We start from the raw sequence: 26,213 nt of genomic DNA, 5'->3' as shown, positions 1-26,213 counted from the left end.
TGTGCCATGCCTTCTCTCTGCGGCCTAGCACTCTTTTATCTCTTTAGAAATCACTTACACCCCGTCTGCAGATAGAGTCCTTGGCTATAACTCTTCTCCTCTTGTATTTTCATGTGGATTGCTGCTGGTCCATGCTGTGCCTTGAATCAGGATGGTTTATTACCTTCCGCCTCCCTCTCCAGACTGTGAGGTCCATGAGGATGAAGGCTGTATCTTTTTCATCTCTCTGTTCTTAACACCTTGCATGGTGTCTGGAATAGAACTGGTCTCCAGTTACTTTGATTTGCATTTAATTGCTGTGAGCTGCAATTACAAGTCCTGGCTTCAAAGAATTTAGAGCCTTATCCAGAGGAGAAATGTGTACACAAATACTTGTCGTCAAGATAGAAAGGAACATGGGGTAATACTAGAATCCAAGTCAGAGGGAGTAGAAATAAAGGTTGAGTGTGGTAGGAAATTAGGGTATATGATTAGGACATTAGTCCATTGGTCTGAAACCAGACCAAGAAGTAGGTACTTTCTCTTTTAGCCACTGGGGCCACTGGGGAATCATTGTAGGTCTCTGGAGCTAAGGAGTGACATGCTTTGTTGGAGAGACATATTCTCAGCAAGATGATTTAGAAAGAGAACAGACTAGAGACTAATAAAGTAATTTGGATGATCAGTTACCTTGATCCAATTGAGAATGATAAAGAACTAACATTGAGTGTTCTAGGGGAGGCAAAATTTGACATACCCCTTAAAGAATTGGTAGATTTTAGACAGATTGAAATACACATTCATTAAAGAACATTTCAGATATTTAATTACCAGTGAATTATATGCAGAGAAAAAGCAGGATGCAAGCATGTGTGTTTGTTTGAATTTGGTAAAGATATATTCTTTGTGAATATCACATACATAGTCTGTTCTGCTACAGCATGATAGTTGTATTGCCTAAGTAACTTCATGTGTTTTTTTCTTTAAAGATCTATTTTACTGGGCCTCCCCGGTAGCACAGCGGGTTGAGCGCCACACTGTGAAGCTGTTTGCAGCCTCTGCAGCACGGGTTTGATTCCTGGCTGGCCAGGGAGATTCCCACGTGGCATGGCAGACCTCTCCTGCCTCGCCAGCTGCTCCCCTCAGCAGTGTCTTCGGTCCATCTGACTGTTCTCCTCCCCACTCTCTCTGATGAATTCTCTTGCCTTCCCTCGCCTCTGACTTGTACCCCAGTTTTCGAATAAATAAATAAATCTTTTTTTATGTATATAAGAACTGGGGTAAGGGCCAGAATGCAGGTGGATTGACTGACATACACTGGTGAGGGGAGCAGCAGGTGAGACAGGAGAGGTCTGCTGTGCCATGTGGGTCACCTCCCTGGCTGGGGATTGAACTCATGCAGCAGTGGCTACAGGTAGCTTCACAGTGCTGAGACTTAATCCCTTGCGCCACCAGGAAGGCCCAGTAACTCCACAATGTTAAAAAAATCCATTATAAAACAATTGGTTCTTCAGGAATAGGATATTTTGGAGATAAGATAAAATGCTTCCTATATATATATATATATATATATATATATATATATATATATATATATATATATATATTCTTGTCACTTTTATTTTCTAATTTAAAAAAAAAGTCTTTCCTTTTTGTGCTATATATTTGTAGAGCAAAAAATGAAAGTATATCATAACATAGTTCACTATCATGAAATGTATACAAAAGAGCTTCTCAGAAATGAGCCCAGCCATTCAGACAAGCAACCATAGACCCTGATGTGTAAATGAACTTTTTCCGTGTATGGGGCTGCTCTCATATTTATAGTACAGTAAAATCTATAAGAGATTGTATTCCCTAACTAACCAGTTGCACTATTCCCAATTCGGCACACATAGAAAAGTAATGAATGGAGAGAAATGGAGCAAAATTATAAAAGTGATTACCTCTGCATTCTACAACTCTGAGGGTTTTTCATTTTATGTATATTCCAATTTTATGATCGGCATGTACTGTTTTCATAGTAGGGAAAAAGAAATGCTTTATAGAATAGAAGGAAGAGAAGAAAGGACTCTTGAAGTTCATTTGCTTCACATCAGGCATGCCACGGGGCATCCTTCTGCATTGCTTTCCTTCCCCCAAGCACCAGGGTCCATTTCAGAACAGCACATGTAAGATTTGGTCTTGATCTTCAGGACCACCTACCGCTAGCATAGACCCGGGATTTTTGACATTCCCACAACGTGTAGTTTGCACAGTGAAACCCGCCTTTCCATTCCCACTAGAATGTCATGCCCAACCAGGGCAGTGCGACCCCTGCCTCCCGTCCTCTGCCTCCATCCCTTGTCCAGGCTCTGCCTGATCACCGGAAGGTGGCTCCGGTGCTGCTGTGTACCTTGCGCTCTACAACCATTTCATCCTTGCAGCCCATGGCTGCCCCAGCTGCTCCAGCCAAGACCTCCTCTTCCCCAGACTTTGCAAATGCCTTGTGTGTTTCTTGGCATGACCTCGCTCTGTGTCTCCCATTCTCATGTACATCCTGCCTCTCACTCAGTATTTGCGTTACGTTTTTATGCCCTTCCAGTGGCTTACCTCTTTCAGGAGCCGTGTCTTCTTTTGCTTTTATATCCACTATCCAGTGCCAAACCGAGGGCCTTTCATACAGCAGGTGTTCAATAAATGTGTATTAAATTGAATTAAATCAATACCTCGAGGAACACTTTGACAAATCCAATTAGAGATAATTACTGTTCTAAATCTGTAGCCTAATTACAGTAAATTTTCCATAGTTTTCCTTTTAATTTGTTGACATGTTTTATTTTTTACAGTCTTTATAGGAATTTGGACAATTTTTCTTACCTAGACTCTCTATTGGAAAAGTAATTTTTATAACAAAGGATTGCTTGCCTATGTAATGTTACAGCTGGTGTTTTAGCCTTAGTGGTTTTCTTGGTTTGGTGTTTTGATTTATATTTTTTATCGAGGCAACAGTTTATATCATTTGTGTTTTGTATTTTGGTAGGATCCCCCCCGCAAGTGTTGTTACCATAGCACCATCAAAGCACTCAGAGGCCTCCCCCACAGTCCAGTATGTGCTCCCTGTCTACTTTATTCTTTCCTTTCCCCTCCCCCTCTGAAACATGTCTTTAGTTTTATAGACATATTTCAATGATTAGTTTTCAGGTTTGGCTTTACCTGGCTTTAGTGGGTTTTTTTTTTTTAATTGCTGCTTTTGTTTACATTTTTTTAATTTAATTTTTTTTTAAGATTTATTTATTTATTTATACAAGCACTGATATTGGTACAGTCAGAAGCGCGAGAGGGTGAGAGAATTCACCAGAGCCAGAGCGGGGAGCAGAGCAGGCAGAAGGACCGAAGGACACTGCTGAGGGGAGCAGCGCGCGGCAGGAGAGGTCTGCGCGCCATGTGGGACCCTCCTCCGGTGGCCGGGGAGCAGCCGGGGATCAAACCGGCGCCGCAGAGGCCGCGGGCAGCTTCGCAACCCAGCGCTCAACCGCTGCGCCACCGGGGGAGGCCCTTTTGTTTACATTTTTTATAATAAAATTTATTTTTAGAATTTTTAGATTTATAGAAAAAGTAAGCTGATAGTAGAGTTCCCATTCTTCTCTCCACCCCCTGCAGTTCCCCTAGTGTTAGGAAATACGTTAGTCTCATATATGTGTTACAATCAGAGGACCAATGTTGGTACATTTAAACCAAAATCTGTACTTTATTCTGGTTTCCTTTGTTTTTACTTAATGTCCTTTTTTGGATCCAGGCTCCCATCCAGGAAATCACATTACATTCAGTTATTTATTTCTGGACTATGACCAGCTCTCAGACTGCCCTTGTTTTGGGTGAACTTGGCAGTCTTCAGGAGTTCTGATGAGGTATATTCCGGAATGTGCCGCAACTGGAATTTATCCAATGCTATTCTCATCATTAGACAAGGGTTATGAATTTGGGGGGAGGAAGGTCACAGAGGTAGCCCCACTTGCATTACCTCTTTTCAACATGACTTGACCGAATGTTGACCTTGATCATCTGGCTGAGGTAGTGCTTGTCAGGTTTCTCCACTGAAAAGTTATCTTCCTCTCCTCTCCATACTCTACTATTTGGACAGAAGCCATGTGCACAGACTGCACTCAAGGAGTTGGAAATTACATTCCTTTAGGGCAGAGTATCTACATAATTTATTTGGAATTCTCCTGCACACAGATTTCCCTCTTGTCCACTTTTTAATGTATTCAATCATTTATTTATATCGGTGTAGACTAATGGCTATTTATTTTGTACTTTGGAATATGACCCAATAGTTCTTGATATTGTGGTTCAAATTATTTCAACTTTAGCCATTAGAAGCTCACTTTCGCTAACTTTTTTGCCCCTTTGTGGGGTAAACCCCCATCAAGCACTTTCTGATACCTTAAGATGCCCCAGGCCCATCTTGTATGTATCCTGTCCCAATCCTGGAGTCAGCCACTTCTCCAAGGAGCTTTGATTCTTCTTGTGAATGAAAGATACTAGAAATAAGGATTGGGCATTAGACATCCTCATTGCTACTGTAATGTCATCTTTTAAGCCCTCTTAGCTAGTAGGAAAAAAGGAAATACATGTGTATTTGTTAACTTGTGTATGTTCCCATATCTACAAATATTCCTGTCTGTAGCCATCTGTGTCTTTATTAATCTAAACATGAGTTTGTCCTAATGTATCCATCTCTGTTCTGTTACCACATGGATCATTCTAGTACCCCTCGACCTTGCTTACCTGTGAATTCCCACTCCCGCAGTAGGAAATTGGCTCTCACAATCTGCCATCCTTTACAGTATGTGTATACATATGGTGCCTATGCACAAGGCATTTACAACACAGTATGTGTACAGCAATATCAGCAGAGTCAACTTTATCAACTGGAGTACAATACTTATGTGCAGGTTCTTTTTCCTTTAGTTTTCAGGGTTTTTTTTTTTTGTTTTTTTGTTTTTAATTTAAATTTTATTTTTTTATATTCCCCATACAATTACAACCCCCTTATTTTGACCCCAAGCCTTCCTTTCCCCACCCCCTCACCCCCCATAGAGTGTCTCTGGTTCATAGTTGTTTGTTGATTTTGATATTTTCTTTCTTATAGTTGTTCTTTTTCCTGGTCCCTTATTTAAGTTTTCTAGATTCCTGCTATGAGTGAGACCATCCGGTATTTTTCTTTTTCTTTCCGGCTTATTTTGCTGAGCATGATCCCTTCTAGCTCCATCCATGTTGCTGCAAATTGCATGTTTATCTTTTTTGAATGCTGAGTAATATTCCATGGTGTATATGGACCACATCTTCTTGATCCAGTCATCTATTTTTGGGCATTTGGGTTGTTTCCAAAGCTTAGCTATTGTAAACAGTGCTGCTATAAACATAGGGGTGCAGGTGCTCTTTGGAATTGATGTTTCTGTGTCCTTTGGGTAAATACTTAGGAGTGGAATTGCTGCATCATATGGAAGCTCTATGTTTAGTAGGTCCAGAAATCTCCACACATTTCTCCATAGTGGTTGGACCAGTTTGCACTCCCACCAACAGTGCAGGAGTAGTTTTCAGTTTTATAGATTCCATTTATTTCCAGTTACTTCTGTCAGCAGCTTCCCCTTGTTCTCTTTCCGTGAGATTATTTAATACATTTTTTCCTAGGCTTCTCCAATCTCCTTAATGATGTCTTTAAATTTGTTTGCAGCAAGGTTCACTCTTTGTGCTATAACAAAATTAAAGTGAACCTAATGCCAGTTGCACACATGGGTGATGGTTACAATGTTGTTAGAGAGGAGCTTGCCAAAAGGGCAGAATTCTGGGGACCAGTAATACTTAAGAAGCACTCATGGTGGAAAAGGAATAGGGGGATAAAAGGAAAACCAGGCGATCGTCTCTCCAAAGACAACAGAGTAGAGAAGAGTGGAGTAACATGAACAGTAATAACAGGCACAGGAAAGAGGCTGACAACGCAAATGCCAAAGGGTAATCATTGAATTTGAGAGCTAATTAAAAAAAAAAAACTGAAAAAAAAAATTTATTTATTTATTTATTTATTTTTTATTAATTTTTTTTTTAATAGAGGCATGTTTTTATTTATTTATTTATTTGTTTGTTTGTTTTGTTTATACAAGCACTGGGTACAGTCAGAAGCACGGGAGGGTGAGAGAATTCACCAGAGCCAGAGTGGGGAGCAGAGCAGGCAGAAGAACCGAAGTACACTGCTGAGGGGAGCAGCGGGCGGCAGGAGAGGTCTGCGCACCATGCGGTACCCTCCTCCGGTGGCCGGGGAGCAGCCTGGGATCCAACCGGCGCCGCAGAGGCCGCGGGCAGCTTCGCAACCGAGCGCTCAACCGCTGCGCCACCGGGGAGGCCCTGAAAAAAAAAATTTAAAAAAAGAATTTGAGAGCTAAGAAATGGCTTAGGGATTTTCCTTAAGGTGCTTGAAGTCAAGTACAGAAAAGGGTGGTTTGGGGCCTCCCTGGTGGCGCAAGGGGTTAAGCATAGCACTGTGACACTATCTGCAGTTCTGCAGCATGAGTTCTATCCCCAGGCATCCAGGGAGCTACCCACATGGCGCAGCAGACCTCTCCTGACTTGCCCGCTGCTCCCCTCAGCAGTGTATTTCCTCAGTCTGCCTGTTCTGTTCCCTGCTCTATCTCTGGTGAATCCTCTCACCCCCTGGCACCTCTGGCCTATACCCCAGTTCTTGTATGCATAACTAAATCTTTTAAAAAAAAAAGAAAGAAAAGGTAGTTTGAAGTGTGAAGGAAAGTGTGTCAAGGAATAAACTGGAGGAAACAGATCTTTGCAAAGAGAACGTCAGTTTAAAAAAGAGATAAACTTTAAAAAAGAGATAAATTTAAGTGTGATTGGTAAATATAGGTTAACATTTTAATGAAATGAGCTACAGGAAAGATCTTACTGTGTTTATTAATTGAGAGAAAGCCAACATAGAGGAATTGTGAAAACACAGGAAAGAAAAGGAGAAAAGAAATCACTTCCAATTAACATTGTTCTTCTAGTCTATTTAGCTTTGTCACTAAATTAGAAATACTCTATTGCAAACTAATTATTTTGTCTTTTGCCAATCATTTGTATACTTACAAGTCTCTCAACCTTCATCATATTGTCTGAAAGTTGAGGATTATACCTTATTATTTAAATTTTTCTGGCATGTAGTACAAGACATATAGCAGCTTTTCATAAGTTTATGAATGAATGAGTGAGCAAATGAGCAAACTTCAGAAGGGCTGATAAAGATTTATCTGCCAGAGCTTGGTGCTCCGGTTCATAAAAGAAACAAAGCAGAACAGAGAATCTAAAGGAAACTCAGAGAAAGTTCTCCTCACAAAAACCAGAAAGATAAGAACAGTGGGAAGAGTGATTGCGATGACATGCTCAGTGAGAAGTCCTTCCATGATTAGAAATTACTGCAGTCCCTGAAATATGAACTGTTGCTGCACTTTGCCTTTTAAGAAGAAATGTTTAGAGAAGTGCTTTGGAACTTGTAGAAATTTGTGAGAATTTTAAGTAATCAAAATGAATCACCTTATATCAGACTGTATAGTGACAAAAAAACTAATGGTGTGGACAACAATTACAGTATACACACAATCAACAATATATACAGAAGAGCCAAAAAAAAAAAAAAAAAGAATCCTGCACAACAGAATAAACTTGAATTATCTGAAAGATATTGCTGACCATCTTAGAAGAAAATTGATTAAAGAAGAAATACAGATTATTATTTGTGATTCAATCTGTAAGGACTATTATTGGAGGAGATAATATAAAATAGAACTCAAAACAGTCCAAACTATTCACTATAAAAACTTCTCATAGCAGTTCTGGCTCATAAAATTGAAAGTATATGAATTGAAAAATAGTCTCAGAAGATATTTGGCAAAAATAAAAGTGACAGAGGCTGACACTATACACTGTAAAACTTGCTGTTGACTAAAAATAAACATAAATTAAATGTCCTTAAAAAATTATACCTTTAAAACTTTTCCAGGAAAGCTGGGCTTGGTAGAAGCTGTGACCACAGAATCCTTTGAAATATGACATGAAAAAAGAAAGCAGTGTATCAAATCTTTATAAGATTTGCCTAGAAAAAAGGTGGAACCAGTGATTATAACTTTAGTACAACAATAATGAGAATGCAAATACTATGGTAGAGTTTAACTGAAGTAAGTGAATAGTTAATCAAGATATGTTGTTACCTGAAAATTGCTCTAGAAAATATTTTTGTCATTAAAATTCATCCTTAGGAACACATTTTTGACTATAATATTTGGCTAGAACCAGGACATCAAGATAAAAAAAAAAAACAAGTAGTGACAAATATCCTTAATCATTGCACCCTCCTGAGACTCCTTAATGGTGGGGGAGCATTGGATTGTATGATGTAAGCCTGGTGGTGGCCACCAGAGCAATCAGTCTAGCTCCTGGCGGTGGCAACGAACACCTGAATGATGAAGAAAAAAGTGACTCCGACCTTAGAAGGCCTTGACCCTTGATAAATGCTTTACTTACTGATTTATTTATTTTATACCATCATGTTCCCAACAAGTATTTAAACCAGCTAAAAGAAAAAACTTACCAGAAAAAAAAAAAATTTCAGCTAATGGAGTAAAAAAATCATAGTTTTGTGAACTATTCTGACTTACCAGTCTAGCAATTTGCCAGAAATTCATTGCAGCAATTTCTTTTCCCATATTTCTGGAACACCATTCATAACTCCCTTCTAGGAAAGAGATATTGAAAATTTGTCTTTGGGATTTCTCCCCTAACACATCAGTGCTAAGCCATATTTGCACTGATTCAATCCACTGCTCCAGTTGAATAATTGCAAAGTAAAATATTTGCTGTGTGTTTTTTTTTAATGTTTTCATTTTATTAGCTTTTTTTTTTAATTGAGGTAACTTTGTTTCACAACACTGTATGTGATTTAAGGGTATAGGCTCTCACCTCCTGGAATGTTTGTTACCGCTCCACACCCACCATCAAAACATCCATAATCCTTCACCATAGACCAGTACTCACCTTCTAATCTTTTTCTTTAGTTTTCTTTTTTTAATTGATATAACTTTGGCTTACAGCCCTCTTATTCTTTGCCTCTCTCTTTTGGATAAAAATTCTTGACAGATGTCTTTCTCTGTCCAACAGATGTCACAAATGTAGCTTGTTTCTCCTGGATTGGATACTTCATTAATCTTGGGTTAGGACCACAGAGACCAGAGATTTTTCTTTTTTATAAACACATAAGAAGCAATTAAAAAACTAAATGACAAAAGAGGCAGTTAGTACACTTATAAGGAGAAACAGGCCTTGATGCATCACCTGCTTGCCACTTCCCGTGGGGCTGTGGTCTGTGGCACAGGACACTGAGAGCCTCAGCCTCTGCTGTCAGCGTGTGTTGACACTTGTCAATATATTGTAAAGATGGGAGCAAGAGACATACCTAAATAAATACACTGCAGTGGGGCTGTTTACAGAGAGTTATATTAGTACTGAAGACTGTTAAACAGCCTGCTTGGTGGATGCCCTCATCAACCAGAGTGCCTGTCCCTGAATTCTTCTTTATAATGTCAAACCTATTTATCAAAATGATAGTTTCTTGTGCTCCTACTGTGCTCCCCGCTCCATGCTGGGTGCTGGGTCAGTAATCAGCAAAGGGTGCTGATTGCTCTCACAAGCTTATGTTCTAATCAGAGAGAAGGAAACAGTTAAATGAGAATCCAAAAGATAGAGAACTACAAAATGTGATAAGAATTATTAAGGAGAGGAGGTGAAGACAAAGAGAGGGGCTGGTAAGATGAGGCATAGGAAGCTAGAGAAGGCGTCTCAGGGAAAGTGTCATTTGAGATGCAATCAGATGGAGGGAAGCAGCCAGGAGTCCGGGAGAGAGGAGTCTCCAGGCAGAAAGATTAGCATGTGCAGAAACCTGGTCAGGGTGTCAAGTGGTCCAAGTGAAAAGGGCTTGGAGCTCCCGTAGAGCCTGGTGGGTTGTGACAGCAACTGCGGTGATTTTTCTTCAGAAAGCAGGAAGCTCACTCACCCAGGCTGCTGGTGGACTAGAGGTTGAGAGAAGGGTGCTGCAGAAGGGGGACTCCAGCTTGGGCATCAGTGCAACAGCACAGATTAATATGGAATGTACTTAAAGCCACTGATCTATAAACTTCAAAATGCTTTAAAAAAAAAAAAGTTTGATTAATTGATTAGCCTTCCTGCTTATGGGAAGGATTGAATTTTTTATTCAATTTATTTATTTTCTCATATCCTTGTTCATTTTTGGACAATATTTGATTTCTCCCCTCAGGTGTAGTTCCCATAGTTCTCACACCACCACAGCACCCATGATCCATCTTTCTCATCCCCGCGCGCTTCCCTCCCCTGCTGTGTGCCTCAGACCTATGGTCAACTTGCAAGTTGTCTTTTTCCTGTCCCTTTGTTCAATTTTTCTATATTCCATGTGTAAGTGAAACCACCCGATATTTATCATTTTTCCTTTTGACTAGTTTCACTTAAATATTATGTATGTTTTATCATGATAAAAAAAATGAACATGAACAAAAAATAGGGTTCCCAAACATACCTCCGCAAGCATGAACATTGTTCCTTCTCACCCCAGCCCAACGGGAGCTCCAGGGAGCACGGAGCAGTACAACGTGGGGATGGTGGGCACGCACGGGCTGGAGACCTCTCACGCCGAGACTTTCAGCAGCAGTATTTCAAGAGAAGGCACCTTGATGATAAGAGAGGTAAGTTGGCAAAAAATTGTCTAGCAGAAGTGCATGTCTCAAGTGCTTTTTACATTGGAGTTTTCATAGAAAATGCCCGCAGCATGTATTTTAAGCATAGGAAATTGAGGAGGGGGGCTGTGCTTCTAAATGGTTCGGTGATTTTAATTGTCTGTTGCCTTCTTTTCTGTATCCTCCTAAGTTTTGCAGTTGATTTAATTACATTAGTTCACATTCTTCAGTAGGAGCTATGCAAATCAGAATATAGAATTGGAGCCTGAGGCTATAAAACTGGTGAACCCAGATGTTTCTTACACAGGAAAACAAATGAATGGTCTCTGAATGGCATCAATGGCCTTTTTATACCTCTCCCCTTGTGGATTATCCTCACAGACCTGGCATAGAAAAAAACTTAGTAGTTCCAAGAAATGATGATCATCTTATCTAGTTAGATTAGCATTTTAAAAGACCATTAAGTAATTTTCAGGAAAGAACAAAGAAATATGTAGATCTACTTAAAAACACACCTTAGCCCCTTTTTTTTTTTTTAGTCTCAAAAAATCATTTTGTTGGGTGAGTGGTAGGGGATGCGTTTCTATTCACATGATCTTCCAACACGCAGTATCCCCATTGTATCTGCCATCCACAAGGCCTCGATCAATCAGAAGCCATCTTCCTTTTAACTCGATCATCACCATGTAAGCTTGACAGCAGGTCTTTGCTTGGAAGGAGAGTGATGGCTGATGACAATGGGCAAAAGTGACAGATGTCTCCCCACATCCATTTTATCATCTGTAAACTTTTATCACTAGAATTCCAGTATGCTATTCATTATTCCAGAACCACCTTATAATACTAAATAAGAGTATGTGACTCAAGATTGGGAGAATTAAATGAGTTACTGCACATGAGTCTTCAGTAAATACTATTTTACATTCTTTCACTCTCTCCATGGAGTTTTCCTTTTACTTATTACTCTCCACTCCTCTGAAACATAAACGTATATCACCTGTCATTCTCCCTCAACCAGGATAAAATTGGGAAACCCTCATAGCAGACCTTGCTCTACAAAAAGTCAGAGGTCATCTCATTTGTAAGAAAGAAAGGAACTGTAGTTTTGAGATGAATAGGTCTTTGCAGTAATAATTGGCAGTAGGGCTATAACTGGAAGTGCATTTCACAAAGCAACTTGCTAGAGTTTCACTTTATGGCTTTGCTGATCTTTCAAGTAGGCTTTAAAGAGTCTTTTCACGTAAACCTAAGTCGAAAAATGGACTTGGCTGCTGAGGTTGACATTGAGGATAGCTGGTATATAAATCTCTCAGTGTGTAAATGGGTATTTTCAATGGAAGTGTAGAGGACTTCTATCACTGTAGCTTGTCACTTGGAAAAACAGGAGGGGAAAGTGTTCTAGAATGAGTTACTCTGTGATTCCAAGTAAAAGAAGTGCAATTTCTAATGTGGTTTAAAATTTGCTCAAGTTTCTATGACAAAATCAGCACTTTGAAGTAGATATTTTAGTTCAGTTATCATTCACATCTGAATGGTTTCCTATTATTGAAAGCACTTCACAATTCTATGACCACAACCAATCATTTTGAAATGGCATTCACCAGTATCTTACATGAATTTGATCTATTGAGTGCCCTCACATCTTAATGTTCTCTTAATTTCTAAATTCTACCTTTCCCAAACATGGACTTTTAAAAGCGCAAACCTTAAGTAGTCCATTAAAACTAAGTACTAAAAAGACAAATGCAAATTAAACTATGTCTCTTACAAAATAAGAAGAAAGTAAAATAGAGTTCATTATAATACAAATTACTTTATAGGATGCTGTTAGTAGTTCAGTTCTCCAAGTTGAACAGCAAGAACTCCCTCAGCTCATCCTGATGCTAGTGGTCTAGATTGTTCTAAAGAGCATGTTGACTCTACTACCCATGATCAAATGCACAAATTGCCCTTGTCGTGTGCTACCCCTGTGGCTCTACCTTCCCTTCTACCTGCCTTTCATCCCCACAGGACCTTTCCTTACCCTCGTTCTAGAAGACACCTTATCAACTGTCATCTGCCATAAAGACTTGTTCATAAGAGCCCATCTGCCGGAAGACTTATTCTTCACCACTTCCCAGTCTTCACCCATAAGACCCTTGTGGGTCTGGCTCAGCCTTCCCTTTCTCCTGCAGCCTCTCCTGGGATCCGTGGGTCTTTGTACATAGAGCTTCCTAACTGACCAGCTGGTATCTCTCCAGCGTCTGTTTAGCCTACTGAACCAGAATGTTCACCCCACTGAATCAGAATACTAGCTTGTCACTATAGAAGCTCTCTTGGTTACAGGTAATAGGAAAAAGAGCCCAAATAACACAGCTCAAGAAAAAGAAAAGTAGGAGAGGTAGTATTAGATATAGGGAACTGGAGATTGAAAGGTATTTGGTGGTAGGACCCCAAAGGCAGAAAGTGAGTTGGGCCCTTCTGCAGCACTGGCACTGGGAACTAAAGGCTCTACACGGCCTGTCTCTCCTGTCTTCAGCTCACCTTTCTTCCATATTTCTCCTTTGTTCTCTCTCTCCACAGACCAACTTACTTTTCTTCAGCAAACACATGCTCATGCCTTTCCTGCTGCCATTACAAGATAGTCACTGTACCCCCAATTCAACTTCCAGCAGACACTGACCAGTATCCCTCAAATCTGGTACTAAATTACAGTGGGAATCTGATCCTGCTTAACTCAGATATACACCCTTGGTCCATTCAGCTGTGGCCATAAGCAGAGCTGCCACTACAGTAGCTGCCCGAGGTGACAGGGTTTGCTGTCAGTTTCAGTTAAAGTCCCAATTTCACCTCTTACAACCTGTGTCCATCTGGGCAAGTTCATTAAATTCTTTGCACTACAGTTTTTCCATCAGTAATATGGGGGACATGGAAGCTAACCTTGGTGTTACTGTGAGGGTGCAATGGCATACCATACATAAATTTTTTACCACAGTCCTGAACATCTTAGCACCCACCTCCAAGGGAATGATGAGGGTGTGGAAATTGTAGAGCTGGTGAGGGCTCTGTTAATAAGGTTCAAGGGGGCAGAACTGTTGTTTATTCTTCTTTGTGTTCCCAGCAGAGTTCCTGGCACACAGAAGGTATTTAATTCTAGAAAGGGGTGATGGCTCTGTAGTGGGAAGGTTCAAAGGTCATGGCTGGATACTTTAAGCTTCTCAAATGTGGGCCATTCTCCCTCCTTGCCTATTCTGGTCTTTCTTTGATAGCTGATGTGTCTGCTGGGCTTTTGGCCTGAGGCAGAATGCTGTGATGTAAGAGAGACCTCGAAACTCTAAAGAGACAATGGGTGATTTATATTACTTATGGGATAGAAGAGGAAATGTGAAAAAGCTTTTCAGTATTTCAACTGAAGTTGAAAAGAAGGAGAAATCCCTATACTCATAAATAAGGGGACAGTAAGCTAAATTAGGACTGACCCCACCAAATGTCACTTAGAAATAAAATGTCCATCTCTGAGCTTCAGCACTGGTATAGGCTGCACACAAGCACTGTGATGCCCGTCTCCACTGCAGGCGACGGCCTAGGAACATGACACCAAGAAGCACTGAGTGCACTAAGGGTTTCCAGTTATTTCTTAGGTCTCTGGGAAACATCAATTATATGTTCTTCCTTAGGAACTTGGGAGTCTGTTTTTATCTTGAAAAAGAAAATTGAAAACTGCCTCTATGGAAATACAAATGGCCAACAGGCATATGAAAAAATGTTCAACATTGCTTGCAATCAGGGAAATCAAATCAAAACTATAATGAGATACCATCTTACACCAGTGAGAATGGCACATATTAAAAAACTAGCAACAACAAATGTTGGCGAGGATGTGGAGAAAAAGGAACTCTCCTGCACTGCTGGTGGGAGTAAAACTGGTCCAACCACTATGGAGAGCTGTGTGGAGATTCCTCAACCTACCAAAGATAGACCTTCCATATGATCCAGCAACTCCACTCCTAGATATTTACCCAAATGACACAGAAACATTAATTCCAAAGAGCACCTGCACCCCTATGTTTATAGCAGCACTATTTACAATAGCCAAGCTATAGAAACAACCCAAATGCCCAAAAATAGATGACTGGATCAAGAAGATGTGGTCCATATACACCATGGAATATTACTCAGCCATCAAAAAAGATAAACTCATGCCATTTGCAGCAACATGGATGGCGCTGGAAGGGATCGTGCTCAGCAAAATAAGCCAGAAAGAAAAAGAAAAATACCGGATAGTGTCACTCATAGCAGGAATCTAGAAAACCTAAATAAGGGACCAGGAAAAAGAATAACTATAAGAAAGAAAAAATCAAAATCAACAAGCAACTATAAACCAGAGACACACTTGGGGGCGGTGGGGAAAGGCAGGATTAGGGTCAAAATAAGGGGGTTGCAATTGTATGGGGAATATAAAAATAAAATTTAAAAAATGTGGTTAAAATGAAAAAAAAATTATTGGAGAAATTTGAACATTCATACACTGCTAATGGAAATGTAAAAGAAATGCTTTGGAAAATGGTCAGGCAGTTCCTTAAAACATTAGCTATAAAAAAAAAAAGTGCCTCGGGCCTCCCCGGTGGCGCAGCGGTTGAGCGCTGGGTTGCGAAGCTGCCAGCAGCCTCTGCAGCGCCGGTTCGATCCCCGGCTGCTCCCTGGCCACCGGAGGAGGGTCCCACATGGCGCGCAGACCTCTCCTGCCGCCCGCTGCTCCCCTCAGCAGTGTACTTCGGTCCTTCTGCCTGCTCTGCTCCCCGCTCTGGCTCTGGTGAATTCTCTCACCCTCCCGTGCTTCTGACTGTACCCAGTGCATGTATAAACAAAAAAACAAACAAATGAATAAATAAATAAATAAAACATGCCTCTATTAAAAAAAAAAAAAAAAAAAAGTGCCTCTATTACAGGGCAGGGTGCGGGGCACCCACCCCAGAAGCCCCAAACCTTCCCGCTATAGGTTGTGCCATCCACCGCATCAAGACAAAATGTACCCTAGTGAGTAACCTTTAATGGAAAGGAAATTTAATACAATTCTTATGCAATAAAGAGAAGACAAAGAATATAGTTTATAAGTCAAGCACCCGAAGTTCCCCATCCCCTCATGGGTAAATGCCCAGCCAAACTGTGGGCCCAAAGCAGGGCCACTAAGGCTTGAAAGCCTGCCACAAGAGTAAGGCACCTTCTGATGGGGACCCATAGGAAAGGGACAGAAGGGGCCCAACACGTCTGTGATAGAAGGAGCAAAATTTTTAAAAAGCTGCCATTGTTGCCCTCCCCACGGGTTTCTCACCCAAGGCCAAGACGCAAGCACGGTTTCTTCATGTGTCTCTCTGCTCTATGCGCCTCCTCTAGGCCTCCAACTCTCCATCCTTCTTCCTTCCTTTTCAGTCTCCTCTTCAGCTTCTCCTTCTCCCTGCTCAGTTCTACCCTTCCTTGAGTGGGGCAGGGAACCTGGACTACCCTGTTACACCTCCTTTCACTCCAGTGCAGAACTGTAATTGCAAGATCAGGACAGACTCCAGAAAAGAAAAGCCAGGGCAGTGAGGTGATCAAAGAAATTTTATGAACAGCATCCATCCATATACTACACTTGGCAAAGCTTAACTTTTTAATTTTGTTAGGTTAAATGAAAATTTGAATGTTACCTTCCCACACCTTGATGGGTCAGTTTGGAGACCATTGCTCGGTACTGTGTGATGGGTGACATACTCAGCAGCCTTTGCCTTTTCTCTCTTATCCCCATGTGTTGTACCCCCTCAGACATCCGGAGAGAAGAAACGATCTGGCCATAGTGACAGCAATGGCTTTGCTGGCCACATCAACCTCCCAGACCTGGTGCAGCAGAGCCATTCCCCAGCTGGGACTCCGACTGAGGGCCTAGGGCGTGTCTCCACCCATTCCCAAGAAATGGACTCCGGGACTGAAGTAGGTGCTGGGCAGCAGCTAGGACAGCTCTGTTATCCATTAGGGGATCAGAAACCCTGCTCACTTCAAGAATGAGCCTTTGCCAAGCTCCCTAAAACATGGTTCTCTCTTTAGCTCCTATTATGCATATTCTCAAATCAAGGAAATCATAGAAGCAGAGCAGTAGACATTTCTCAGGTGCCATGTGGACCCATATCTGTTTCTCTAGATAAGAGGACTGAGGCAAAGGGGTGTTAAGTGACTTGCCCACAACCAGGAGTATAACTGACTGATGACAGAGTTAGGCCCACAACTTGGACCTTCTATGTCCCAAGCCAGTGATTGATGCTTTAGGCTATAAAGCTTCCAAAGCCAGCAGTTAATGTTCATATTTGCATGAATTTTGTCAAACTCAGTTTGACCTAAAATAAATGAAGCTGAAATGATTTATGAAAAATAAAATCATTGGATATGCTCTTGTTGGCTAAGTGTTCGTCTTGCTAAACTCCAAAATGTGTGAGCGAAGGAGAAATGAGAGGATGCCTTTCCTATATAAATCTGAAATAACACAAAATCTGAAAAACAAAAATCTGAAATAACACAATTTGGCAATGTTCATAGATGTCATTGACAGACGTTGACCGGTTGAATGAGTTGTTGGTGTTTGGTCATATTTCATAGATAGTCCTGTGAATCATACGTTGGCCCCAACAGTGTTTGTAAAGCATATGTACTATTTGTTGTTGTTGTTGTTGTTGTCATGTGCTAACTTTTTATGAGCCCTTTTGATTCTAAAGTTATAAAGCAGATAAATTTTATTTGCCCCAAGGAAAAGACCGGAGGCACATTGAAAGTATGGCATCCTATTTTTGCCTCATGTCATGTGGGGAAGTTTATCTGCCTAAATACTTCTATTTGCACCCCAAAAACCCATTAGGTTGCATCCTGGCTCAAATTCTGCAGCTGCCCCAACTCTAAGTAGAATGTCAGTAACTGCCTCATCTCTTTTACGTACTTTAAAGATCAAAAGAGAGATTTTAAGAGTTCTTGAGCCAACATCAATCACCTACATCACCAGGCCAGATTGCAAGAGGGAACGTTGGTTGGTGGTATGTTCAGGATGAAGCTCTGCTGGGTAAACATGCCAACTTATTGTCAGTTTGTTATAGGGCAAGCCCAAAAGGAAATGGGTGGTCTGGGTGGGAGTCCTTACCCAGGTGCTTAAAAAAAACTTAGAACAAGACACAACTGCAGGTACACATAGAAAGGTTAATAAAAGATTTATTTACAAAGGGAAATGAAAAGAAGAGGAATAGGGAAATGGGAGGGAGATTAATTGGTGAAGGTGCCCTACTGTTAATACTGTCTGAGCTTGGGCCCCAAGAGCACGCTGAAGGCAGGCAAAAACCAAGTGAGTACAGGCCCACATTGTTTGGCTGATTAACTCCACCCTTACTGCCCACAGCCCCCCTTCAGGAAGTCATGAATCATGGCAAATTCATGGCATGATGGGGTTTGTAGTCCTCAGTACCTGGGGTTTTTTTGGCATGGAGGTGGGGATGGAATCCATGAAACATCAGTGGGTGGAGTCCATTCAGGACATACTGTTCCCCCAACAAATTGTGTCAGCTTTTCTTAAGACCATTTGGTCAGTATGAAATTGTTTTTACTTCAAGGAAAAGAAAAGCTCTATCACCAGCCATCTAACCAGATATTAAGATATTTGGACCACATGTGGTCCAAATGTAATTTGCACCCTGTATCTTGCAAAATCATAATTAATGAAATTTTGCAAATACCAGGAGGAACTGGATAGAGAGGCACACACTTTGACTAGGGAGTTAGAGTGTGAACAGCTGGATAGATTGAAGAGTCTTTAATCATTTTATAGTTCACAGTAAATATTGTTGTCATGTTTTATTCATTCAGTATTTATCTGCTCTTCTTAATCTTCTTGCTTTTTTATCAGTATGGCATGGGGAGCAGTACTAAGGCCTCCTTTACCCCCTTTGTGGATCCCAGAGTATACCAGACATCCCCCACCGATGAAGATGAAGAGGATGAAGAATCATCAGCTACGGGTAAGCTAGAAGACCCCAAGATTTTAGAAACAGTTTGGTGTTCCTTTCTGATGTGGCCTCATAATGAAATGAATCACTAGTTTGGTAAATAAGTGATTTTCTGTGAAAGCGCTGTCTCCAAGGGAAGAGGTATTATCATTGTTATTATTATTTTTATTTTATTTTATTTTTATTATTGGTTCTGTAAAACAAAATTCTTTCTTTCCATTTTTTTTTTCATCTCTTCTATTTTGCTTCTGGTAGGAACCCAGAGGTATCCAGGAACTCTGGGAAAAGCTATTCCTCAGAGACCTCCCAACTTACTTCATGTTTCTCAAAATCAATTTCTGGGTACAATGCTGTGCATGCAGTGACACTTAATAAGTGTGTCTTGAGTTATGTTGCATTCTGGGTGTGTGGTTCCCACTGCAAAGGTCTGGCTGATTTCAAGGAGAGTTTCGCTTTCTAGACTTCTGCAACTCACTAATCATTAGGGCCAGCTTAGGCTAATTTTTGTCATGACAATGTGAAATTTCAAAAAGTAAATCTTCCTTGCATATATTATAGAAGATGGGGTATTTAATTTTGTGATATTAATACCAATGCTCTAAACCATCCATGTAGTGCCTATGTTTTACTAATGGATAAAAATACTGCTTCTTTGAGTAACTTATACTTTAGTCTACTAAAAAAAGTATAAAATATACATAGTTTCAGAGTTTCTTCGCCTTTACGACAATGCACACTAAACAAAGAGAAGTCATAGTTTTTTGAAGCTTCTTCTCCATAGCTCCATTGGTTATTTTTCAAGATGCCACTGACTTCTCTGATTCTCTTTCTCAAAGCTCTGTTTACTAGCGAACTTCTTAGGCAAGAACAGGCCAAACTCAATGAAGCAAGAAAGATCTCAGTGGTAAATGTAAACCCAACCAACATTCGGCCTCATAGTGACACACCAGAAATCAGAAAATACAAGAAACGATTCAACTCAGAAATACTTTGTGCAGCTCTATGGGGTAAGTGATACTTTTTGCCACTCTTTGAAAACAGATCCTCAGATGTCAAAATTGTGTCTAGTTCCCTATCAAAAGAGTACGGTTGAATCTTGGATATTAGAGACCTGGCTTTGACCTGTCTTGGCCTCAGAGAGATCAAGAGTAACTTCACATGTAGGAAGAAGTAATATTTTAATGCCCAAGATAGCTTATCAGATTTAGAAAGAGCTTGCCAAGTAACTGTGATGGACTTAAGCCAACAACACAACTAGCTACAACCTAAAACCTACAATATGCCCAGCACCATGTAATGTGCCCCAAATTCAGTTCTCTGTCATCCATATGACATCTACATGTATTACATATATGTAATGGTATTACTGTTAGGAGAGGTACCAGGTTCTCCCAGATCTTTGTCACCATAGCAGTGATGGGGGTTGGCGAAAGGAGGGATTGTTAGGGGAGGCACCAGGTTCCCTACCCCACTTGCACGCGGCTGCCTTGGACTAGCTATTGGGAACTAGGGGACAGGACTAAGCACCCAGGTGAAGTATATTTAGCAAGGCAGGCACATGGACTAGGAAAGAGAGAGCTCTCACTTCTGTGGCCGACTTGCACCCAGGTACAGCTGGGAGGGAGACATGGAAAGAGACACGTGGAAGAGAGACATTTGGAGACACTTACAAGAGACACTTGGTGAGACACAAGTGGGAAAGCTGACAATGGCAGCCGTTATCTTGATGTGATATCTCTTTTTTGCCCCAGATTTCTGGGTCCTGTTTTAGAACCGTTTTCTGATGTCTCCTTACCGGAAGAGGAGGTACCCAGGTACTTAGGGCAAACTTTCAGGCCTCAGCGGCCCCACTTTGGATCAACCTTGTATGTGTGACAATTTGCCCAGAAGAGTCTGGGTAATATGGGGTGTTTTATTCAAAATATCTTTTCTTCTCTCTGCTTTGCCTTTGTATGCATGGATGGCTGGACCCTTTTAGAGCATGCAAGTTTTGGGGTCCCTGGGTACCCCTCATTCATACACTAATATTGCCTTATTTCACACCAGAAAAACAATTCCAGGTATTTTAGTGAGTTACTTAAGGCCATACCACTAGCAGTAGCGAGATAAAACTTGGAGCAAATAAAACTTAAAAAGGAGAACAAATCATGGACTTTATCTTTTAGTTCAAAACATCAGCCTACAGTCCCTGTGAAAAAGATCTGCAAGTTTTAACTGACCTCAAACTCAGTATAGATGTGATGGGATTCTGTCAAAGGGTAAGCGAACAAACTGGGTTTTTCGACCACCACCAGAAAGCCAAACTGAGCCATGAAAATGTCTTTTCACAAAGGAATTTATTGGATCTGGCCACCAAGAGGGTCGGCAGGCTGGATACCCTAATAACCAGCCTTCTGAATGGCAGGAGTGCTGTTTTTTGTTTTGTTTTGTTTTTTTTAAGATTTATTTATTTATTTATTTATTTATACACGCACCGGGTACAGTCAGAAATGCGGGAGGGTGAGAGAATTCACCAGAGCCAGAGAGTTGAGCAGAGCAGGCAGACTGACGAAGTACACTGCAGAGGGGAGCAGCGGGCGGCAGGAGAGGTCTGCGCCCATGTGGGACCCTCGCCCGGTGGCCAGGGATCCAACCGGCACTGCAGAGGCTGTGGGCAGCTTCACAACCCAGCGCTCAACCGCTGGGCCACCAGGGAGGCCCAGGAGTGCTGTTTTTAAAAGCAGGGAGGGAGGTGAGGCAGTACAAAATGTACCGGCAATGCAGGGCTTTGCATTTTCAGGTCCAAGGAGATGCGGACCAGTCTGGAGCCATGGGCCAAGATGTCTGTCTTTCTCTGCAGGGAGTGTTTCTCCAGGGCTACCAGCTGGTAACAATAGGCAGATGTTTGTTTTTGGTTTTGCTGTGGACCTCAAAGAAGCACAGAGAATTCTGTTAGAGATGTAACATAATCAATTTTCCAAGTTGCCAGAGATGCAGTCAGAGAGAAATGTATTAGTTACAAGTTAAAGGTTAATTACAAGGCAGGGGTAAGGGGAAAAGGAGCAAAGGGTAGCATTTAATTCTGTTTAGTCCAAATTCTTAGTCAAGGGGAGTTATTTTTTAAAGATTTATTTATTTATGCATACAAGAACTGGGGCACAGGCCAGAGATTTGGGGGTGAGAGGATTCACCAGAGACAGAGTGGGGAACAGAACAGGCAGATTGACAGAAATACACTGCTGAGGGGAGCAGCGGGCGAGTCAGGAGAGGTCTGCTGCACCATGTGGGTAGCTCCCTGGCTGGGGATCAAACTGGAGTTGCAATAGCTGCAGATAGCTTCATAGTTTGCATCTTAACCCCTTACCCCGACAGGGAGGCCCTAGGGGAGTTTTTATTACAAAGTGGAAGGCTTCCAGCTCAGGAATCCTGATCTGTATCACCATGAACAGCTGTACCCATCTAAAATGCTAGGCCAACTTCGGATTACAACCATTTTATAGGACCAAAAGCACTTGTGAAGTTGGGGGCAGGGGGTGGGGAAAACATGAAACCCAGGAATCATTTAATGGGAGATGTGATATGGAGGAGGGTAAGGCTGTGTCCTCTGCAGAAGAGGCAGTTGGCAGAACACCAAAGTAGCCATGTTTAATATTGAATAATTTGTGTCAAAAGAAGATAGCTATACAGCAAGCAAGAGGAGAGAAGCTAGAAAGTTCCCTGTTTGTGAATATAAGCCATTATACAGTAGACATCTCACCATGTACATATGTTTTGGAAGGTTGAGAGGTATAATTTGCTAGGGATGAATCTTTAGGATTGTAGCTATTCAAAGAAGACCGCTTAACTGCCAGAGCTTTTGTTATAGGGACTATGGTATGAGAAGCGAACTGGACTAGATAGATGCCTGAGAAGTCCCTTATCGTCAGTATATCCTTTAACCTCAGGCTAACAACACCTTTTCTTGAACTGACTTATCATTTCCTTAAAAGAGAGCAGTCTTCAGGCCTCCCCTGGTGGCACAGGCCTGAGTGCTGCACTGTGAAGCTGTCCACAGCCTCTGTAGCACCGGTTCGATCCTGGCCAGCCAGTGAGGGTCCCACATGGTGCAGCAGACCTCTCCTGTCTCGCCCAGTGCTCCCCTCAGCAGTGTATTTCATCAGTCTGCCTGTTCTGTTCACAGCTCTGTCTCTTGTGAATCCTCTCAACCTCCCGCACATCTGGCCTGTACCCTGGTTCTTGTATAAATAAATAAATAAATAAATCTTTTAAAAAAATATGAGAGAGAGAACAGTCTTGTAGGTGTGATCTTTGTGTGAGTAGGAAGCAGGGTTTTTCTTCCAGTGGTGTATGGAAATAGGCACTCTTGCTTATTGAAAGAGGGTAGACTAGAAAACACAGCATAAATTGGGGTGGGAGTGAATCTTGGGGATGGCAGAGAGAGCCAAGAAAAGGTGAGAATAAGGGTTAATTGTGCTGGTGTCACATTTGTGCCTTTGGCTCCTCCTGAGAAGGACTCTCTCTACTGGTAGTAAATGGCTAGATGTAATGAATACTGCCTCCACTTTATAAAAGAAAATAATTCCATTACCAGAGGGACAGTGATTTAATTACCATATCAGAGCTTCCACTTCTATGCTCCCTATGAGTGGACCCCCTCATTTATATTTCCAAGGCACAGTTTCTTGGAAACCCCAGATGTAGAAGTTTAAAGCCCATAAAATCAGTCTTGGGTGTTTCTTAAATTCGCAGGTGTCAACCTCCTGGTGGGAACAGAAAATGGCCTGATGCTTTTGGACAGAAGTGGGCAAGGCAAAGTCTATAATCTGATCAACCGGAGGCGATTTCAGCAGATGGATGTGCTAGAGGGACTGAACGTCCTTGTGACAATATCAGGTATGTTACTAGGTGACTGCGTCTCCACGCTTGCATAGGTGTAAAAGACAATCACCTGGTTTCTGAAAAAAACAGTCAGCCCTGCCCTTCCCAGCTAAAGAATGACATAATAAATTATAGCTGTATGGCCAGAGTGAGATCACCCAGATTTTGTAATTCTGGAAACTCTGACCTTGAAAGGGAAGACTGTCGACTCTGCATGAAATCAGAACCAGGCAGAGACAAAGCACAAATGCTGTGGGCTCGTAACCTCTGCCAGGGCTCAGGAAGGATCTTTCCAAGGAGTCTTCTCCCCAGTTATTGCCATCTACTGGGAGCATCAAAATATAGGCTTCTGGGAGTGGGAAGTCTGTGAGCAGACACTTTGCTCTCTTTTCTCACAAGAACAGCACTAGCTTAGAGAGTCCACTGATCTTTTTGTTTGTTTGTTTGTTTGTTTGTTTTATTATTTAAATTTTATTTTTATATTCCCCATATAATTACAACCCCCTTATTTTGACCCCAATCCCTCCTTTCTTCGCCCCCCACCCCCCATAGAGTGTCTCTGGTTCATAGTTGTTTGTTGATTTTGATATTTTCTTTCTTATAGTTATTCTTTTTCCTGGTCCCTTATTTAGGTTTTCTAGATTCCTGCTATGAGTGAGACCATCCAGTATTTTTCTTTTTCTTTCTGGCTTATTTCGCTGAGCAGGATCCCTTCCAGCTCCATCCATGTTGCTGCAAATTGCATGTGTTTATCTTTTTTGATTGCTGAGTAATATTCCATGGTGTATATGGACCACATCTTCTTGATCCAGTCATCTATTTTTGGGCATTTGGGTTGTTTCCAAAGCTTAGCTATTGTAAACAGTGCTGCTATAAACATAGGGGTGCAGGCGGAGAGTCCACTGATGTTTTCACAAGCGCAGTTGGCCCACCTGGCATTTATGTCTGCAAAGAGATTCGAATATAGGAATCCTTACTGCTACATTCTGCAGCTTTCTGGTTCCCAAAAAGGGCTGAATAAAAGGGAGGGACAGAAAAATGTAGACCTTATCACTGGCAAGTAAAAAATGTCACCTGAAGGAATCTATTCTTCCTGATGGTGTTTCAAGAAGTTTAATAAATAATACCTGCTATCCCCCTCCCCTTCCATCCAGTAGCTGTTCTGCCACAGATTAGAATCCCTGAAGAGGCCAGACAGTGGGTCAGGATCTCTGGGAGTGGGGCCTGGCAGCAATCGCTTTAGTTCTATGTGTAGCGAAGTTTGAGAACCACTATTCTGCATTCAGATATTGCTTCACAACACACAACACAAGGCTTCGGGGTCAAACCTTGAATCAAGTTTCACTCTAGTGCTGTACTCTGATTCTGAGAAAATGTCTTCCCTTGATGCTATAATTCCCTCTTTCTTTTACTTTTCCACTCTATGCTCAGTGTTTAATCTCTTCTTATTCTCCCCAAATGTGTCTTACCCAAGAAAATTCCTTCTGTATGGTCATTTGTGTTTAAGTCAGTGTATTGAAGTTATTCTGCTTCATTGTTTTCTCGATAGCTACGCTGTCAAATGAAATTCAAAACCATACATGTGCCAGTCACCTACCCAAAATGGAAATAATATCAGAAAACTGTGTTTAGGCCTCACTGTATTGTGAGTGACGTATCCCCATTCTTAAATGTAACTATTTCTTCTTACAAAGAAAATGAAAAAAAGGAGCAAATGATTCTTGAACTGCCCTTGGTTCTGTGTTGGCACAAAGAGGAGGCCTGGCCTGCCAGTCTGCTCTAGCTATTGCAGTTAATGTATATTTTAGACTTGTATTACAAAAGGAGCAGTAGCTGCACAACTACTTCCTAAATTTAAGATAGGGGTGCACTCACCTGGTAAAATCCAGCCTGACATGCTTCAATGAATTCTCTTCTTCTTTGGGTACATGTCATACCTGTAAAAGACAAAATGTCTGTTGATGTCTCAGATGAATCAAAGGCAGATAGGTACCCACAGGCCTCAATTTCTGATCACTTGGATGGAACCACCCTGAGGGACATTTTCTTATCTGCTACTCAGATAATCTCATTAATATACTGAAGTTTGCTCCTTGTATACCATTTAATATTTTTAAAATACTTAGTTACACAAAGAAGCCTTTACTTCACAACTACTTTACCACAAGGGACTTTTGGAAAGTATTTCCAAGTTCACAACTTTTTCTCCTCTCCTATATTGTTGGCTGGTCCTTTCAGTGATGTCAGCATAATGAACATGTCCAGTGTTATTTTCTGAGCCTAGACTGCCTTTGTTGAATTTGTTTCTCTTTAAAAGAGATACTGATCTCCTTTAAAATTCCTTTTTTTGTGTTTGAATTACTACCAGCTTGTCATCTTTCAAGTAATAAGGGAGAAAAACAACAGGATCTCCATCAACATAGGCATATGGTTATAAAGTGTTTACACTTTATAATGTTTACAATAGCTAAGCTTTGGAAACAATCCAAATGCCCAAAAATAGATGACTGGATCAAGAAGATGTGGTCCATATACACCATGGAATATTACTCAGCATTCAAAAAAGATAAACACATGCAATTTGCAGCAACATGGATGGCGCTGGAAGGGATCA

At 41.2% G+C, this 26,213-nt stretch overlaps 1 protein-coding gene across 5 annotated transcripts in view; it reads left to right on the top strand.

Moving 5' to 3' along the window:
* Positions 1-26,213, top strand: part of TNIK (TRAF2 and NCK interacting kinase) — a 400,363-nt gene that overhangs the window by 360,428 nt on the left and 13,722 nt on the right. For all 5 annotated transcript variants that reach the window (XM_054700355.1, XM_054700354.1, XM_054700353.1 and 2 more), the window contains 5 exons: positions 10,628-10,757; positions 16,530-16,694; positions 18,643-18,754; positions 19,579-19,749; positions 23,471-23,614. In XM_054700355.1, coding sequence (XP_054556330.1) covers positions 10,628-10,757; positions 16,530-16,694; positions 18,643-18,754; positions 19,579-19,749; positions 23,471-23,614 — 722 coding nt within the window. The remainder of the gene's footprint in view (positions 1-10,627; positions 10,758-16,529; positions 16,695-18,642; positions 18,755-19,578; positions 19,750-23,470; positions 23,615-26,213) is intronic.

The sequence above is a fragment of the Talpa occidentalis genome, unplaced genomic scaffold, assembly GCF_014898055.3.
Source record: "Talpa occidentalis isolate TD23 unplaced genomic scaffold, MPIMG_talOcc4v2.1 talOcc4.4, whole genome shotgun sequence".
NCBI lineage: Eukaryota > Metazoa > Chordata > Mammalia > Eulipotyphla > Talpidae > Talpa > Talpa occidentalis.
The sequence above is the reverse complement of the archived record's forward strand: the minus strand, read 5'-3'. Positions and strand labels throughout refer to the sequence as shown.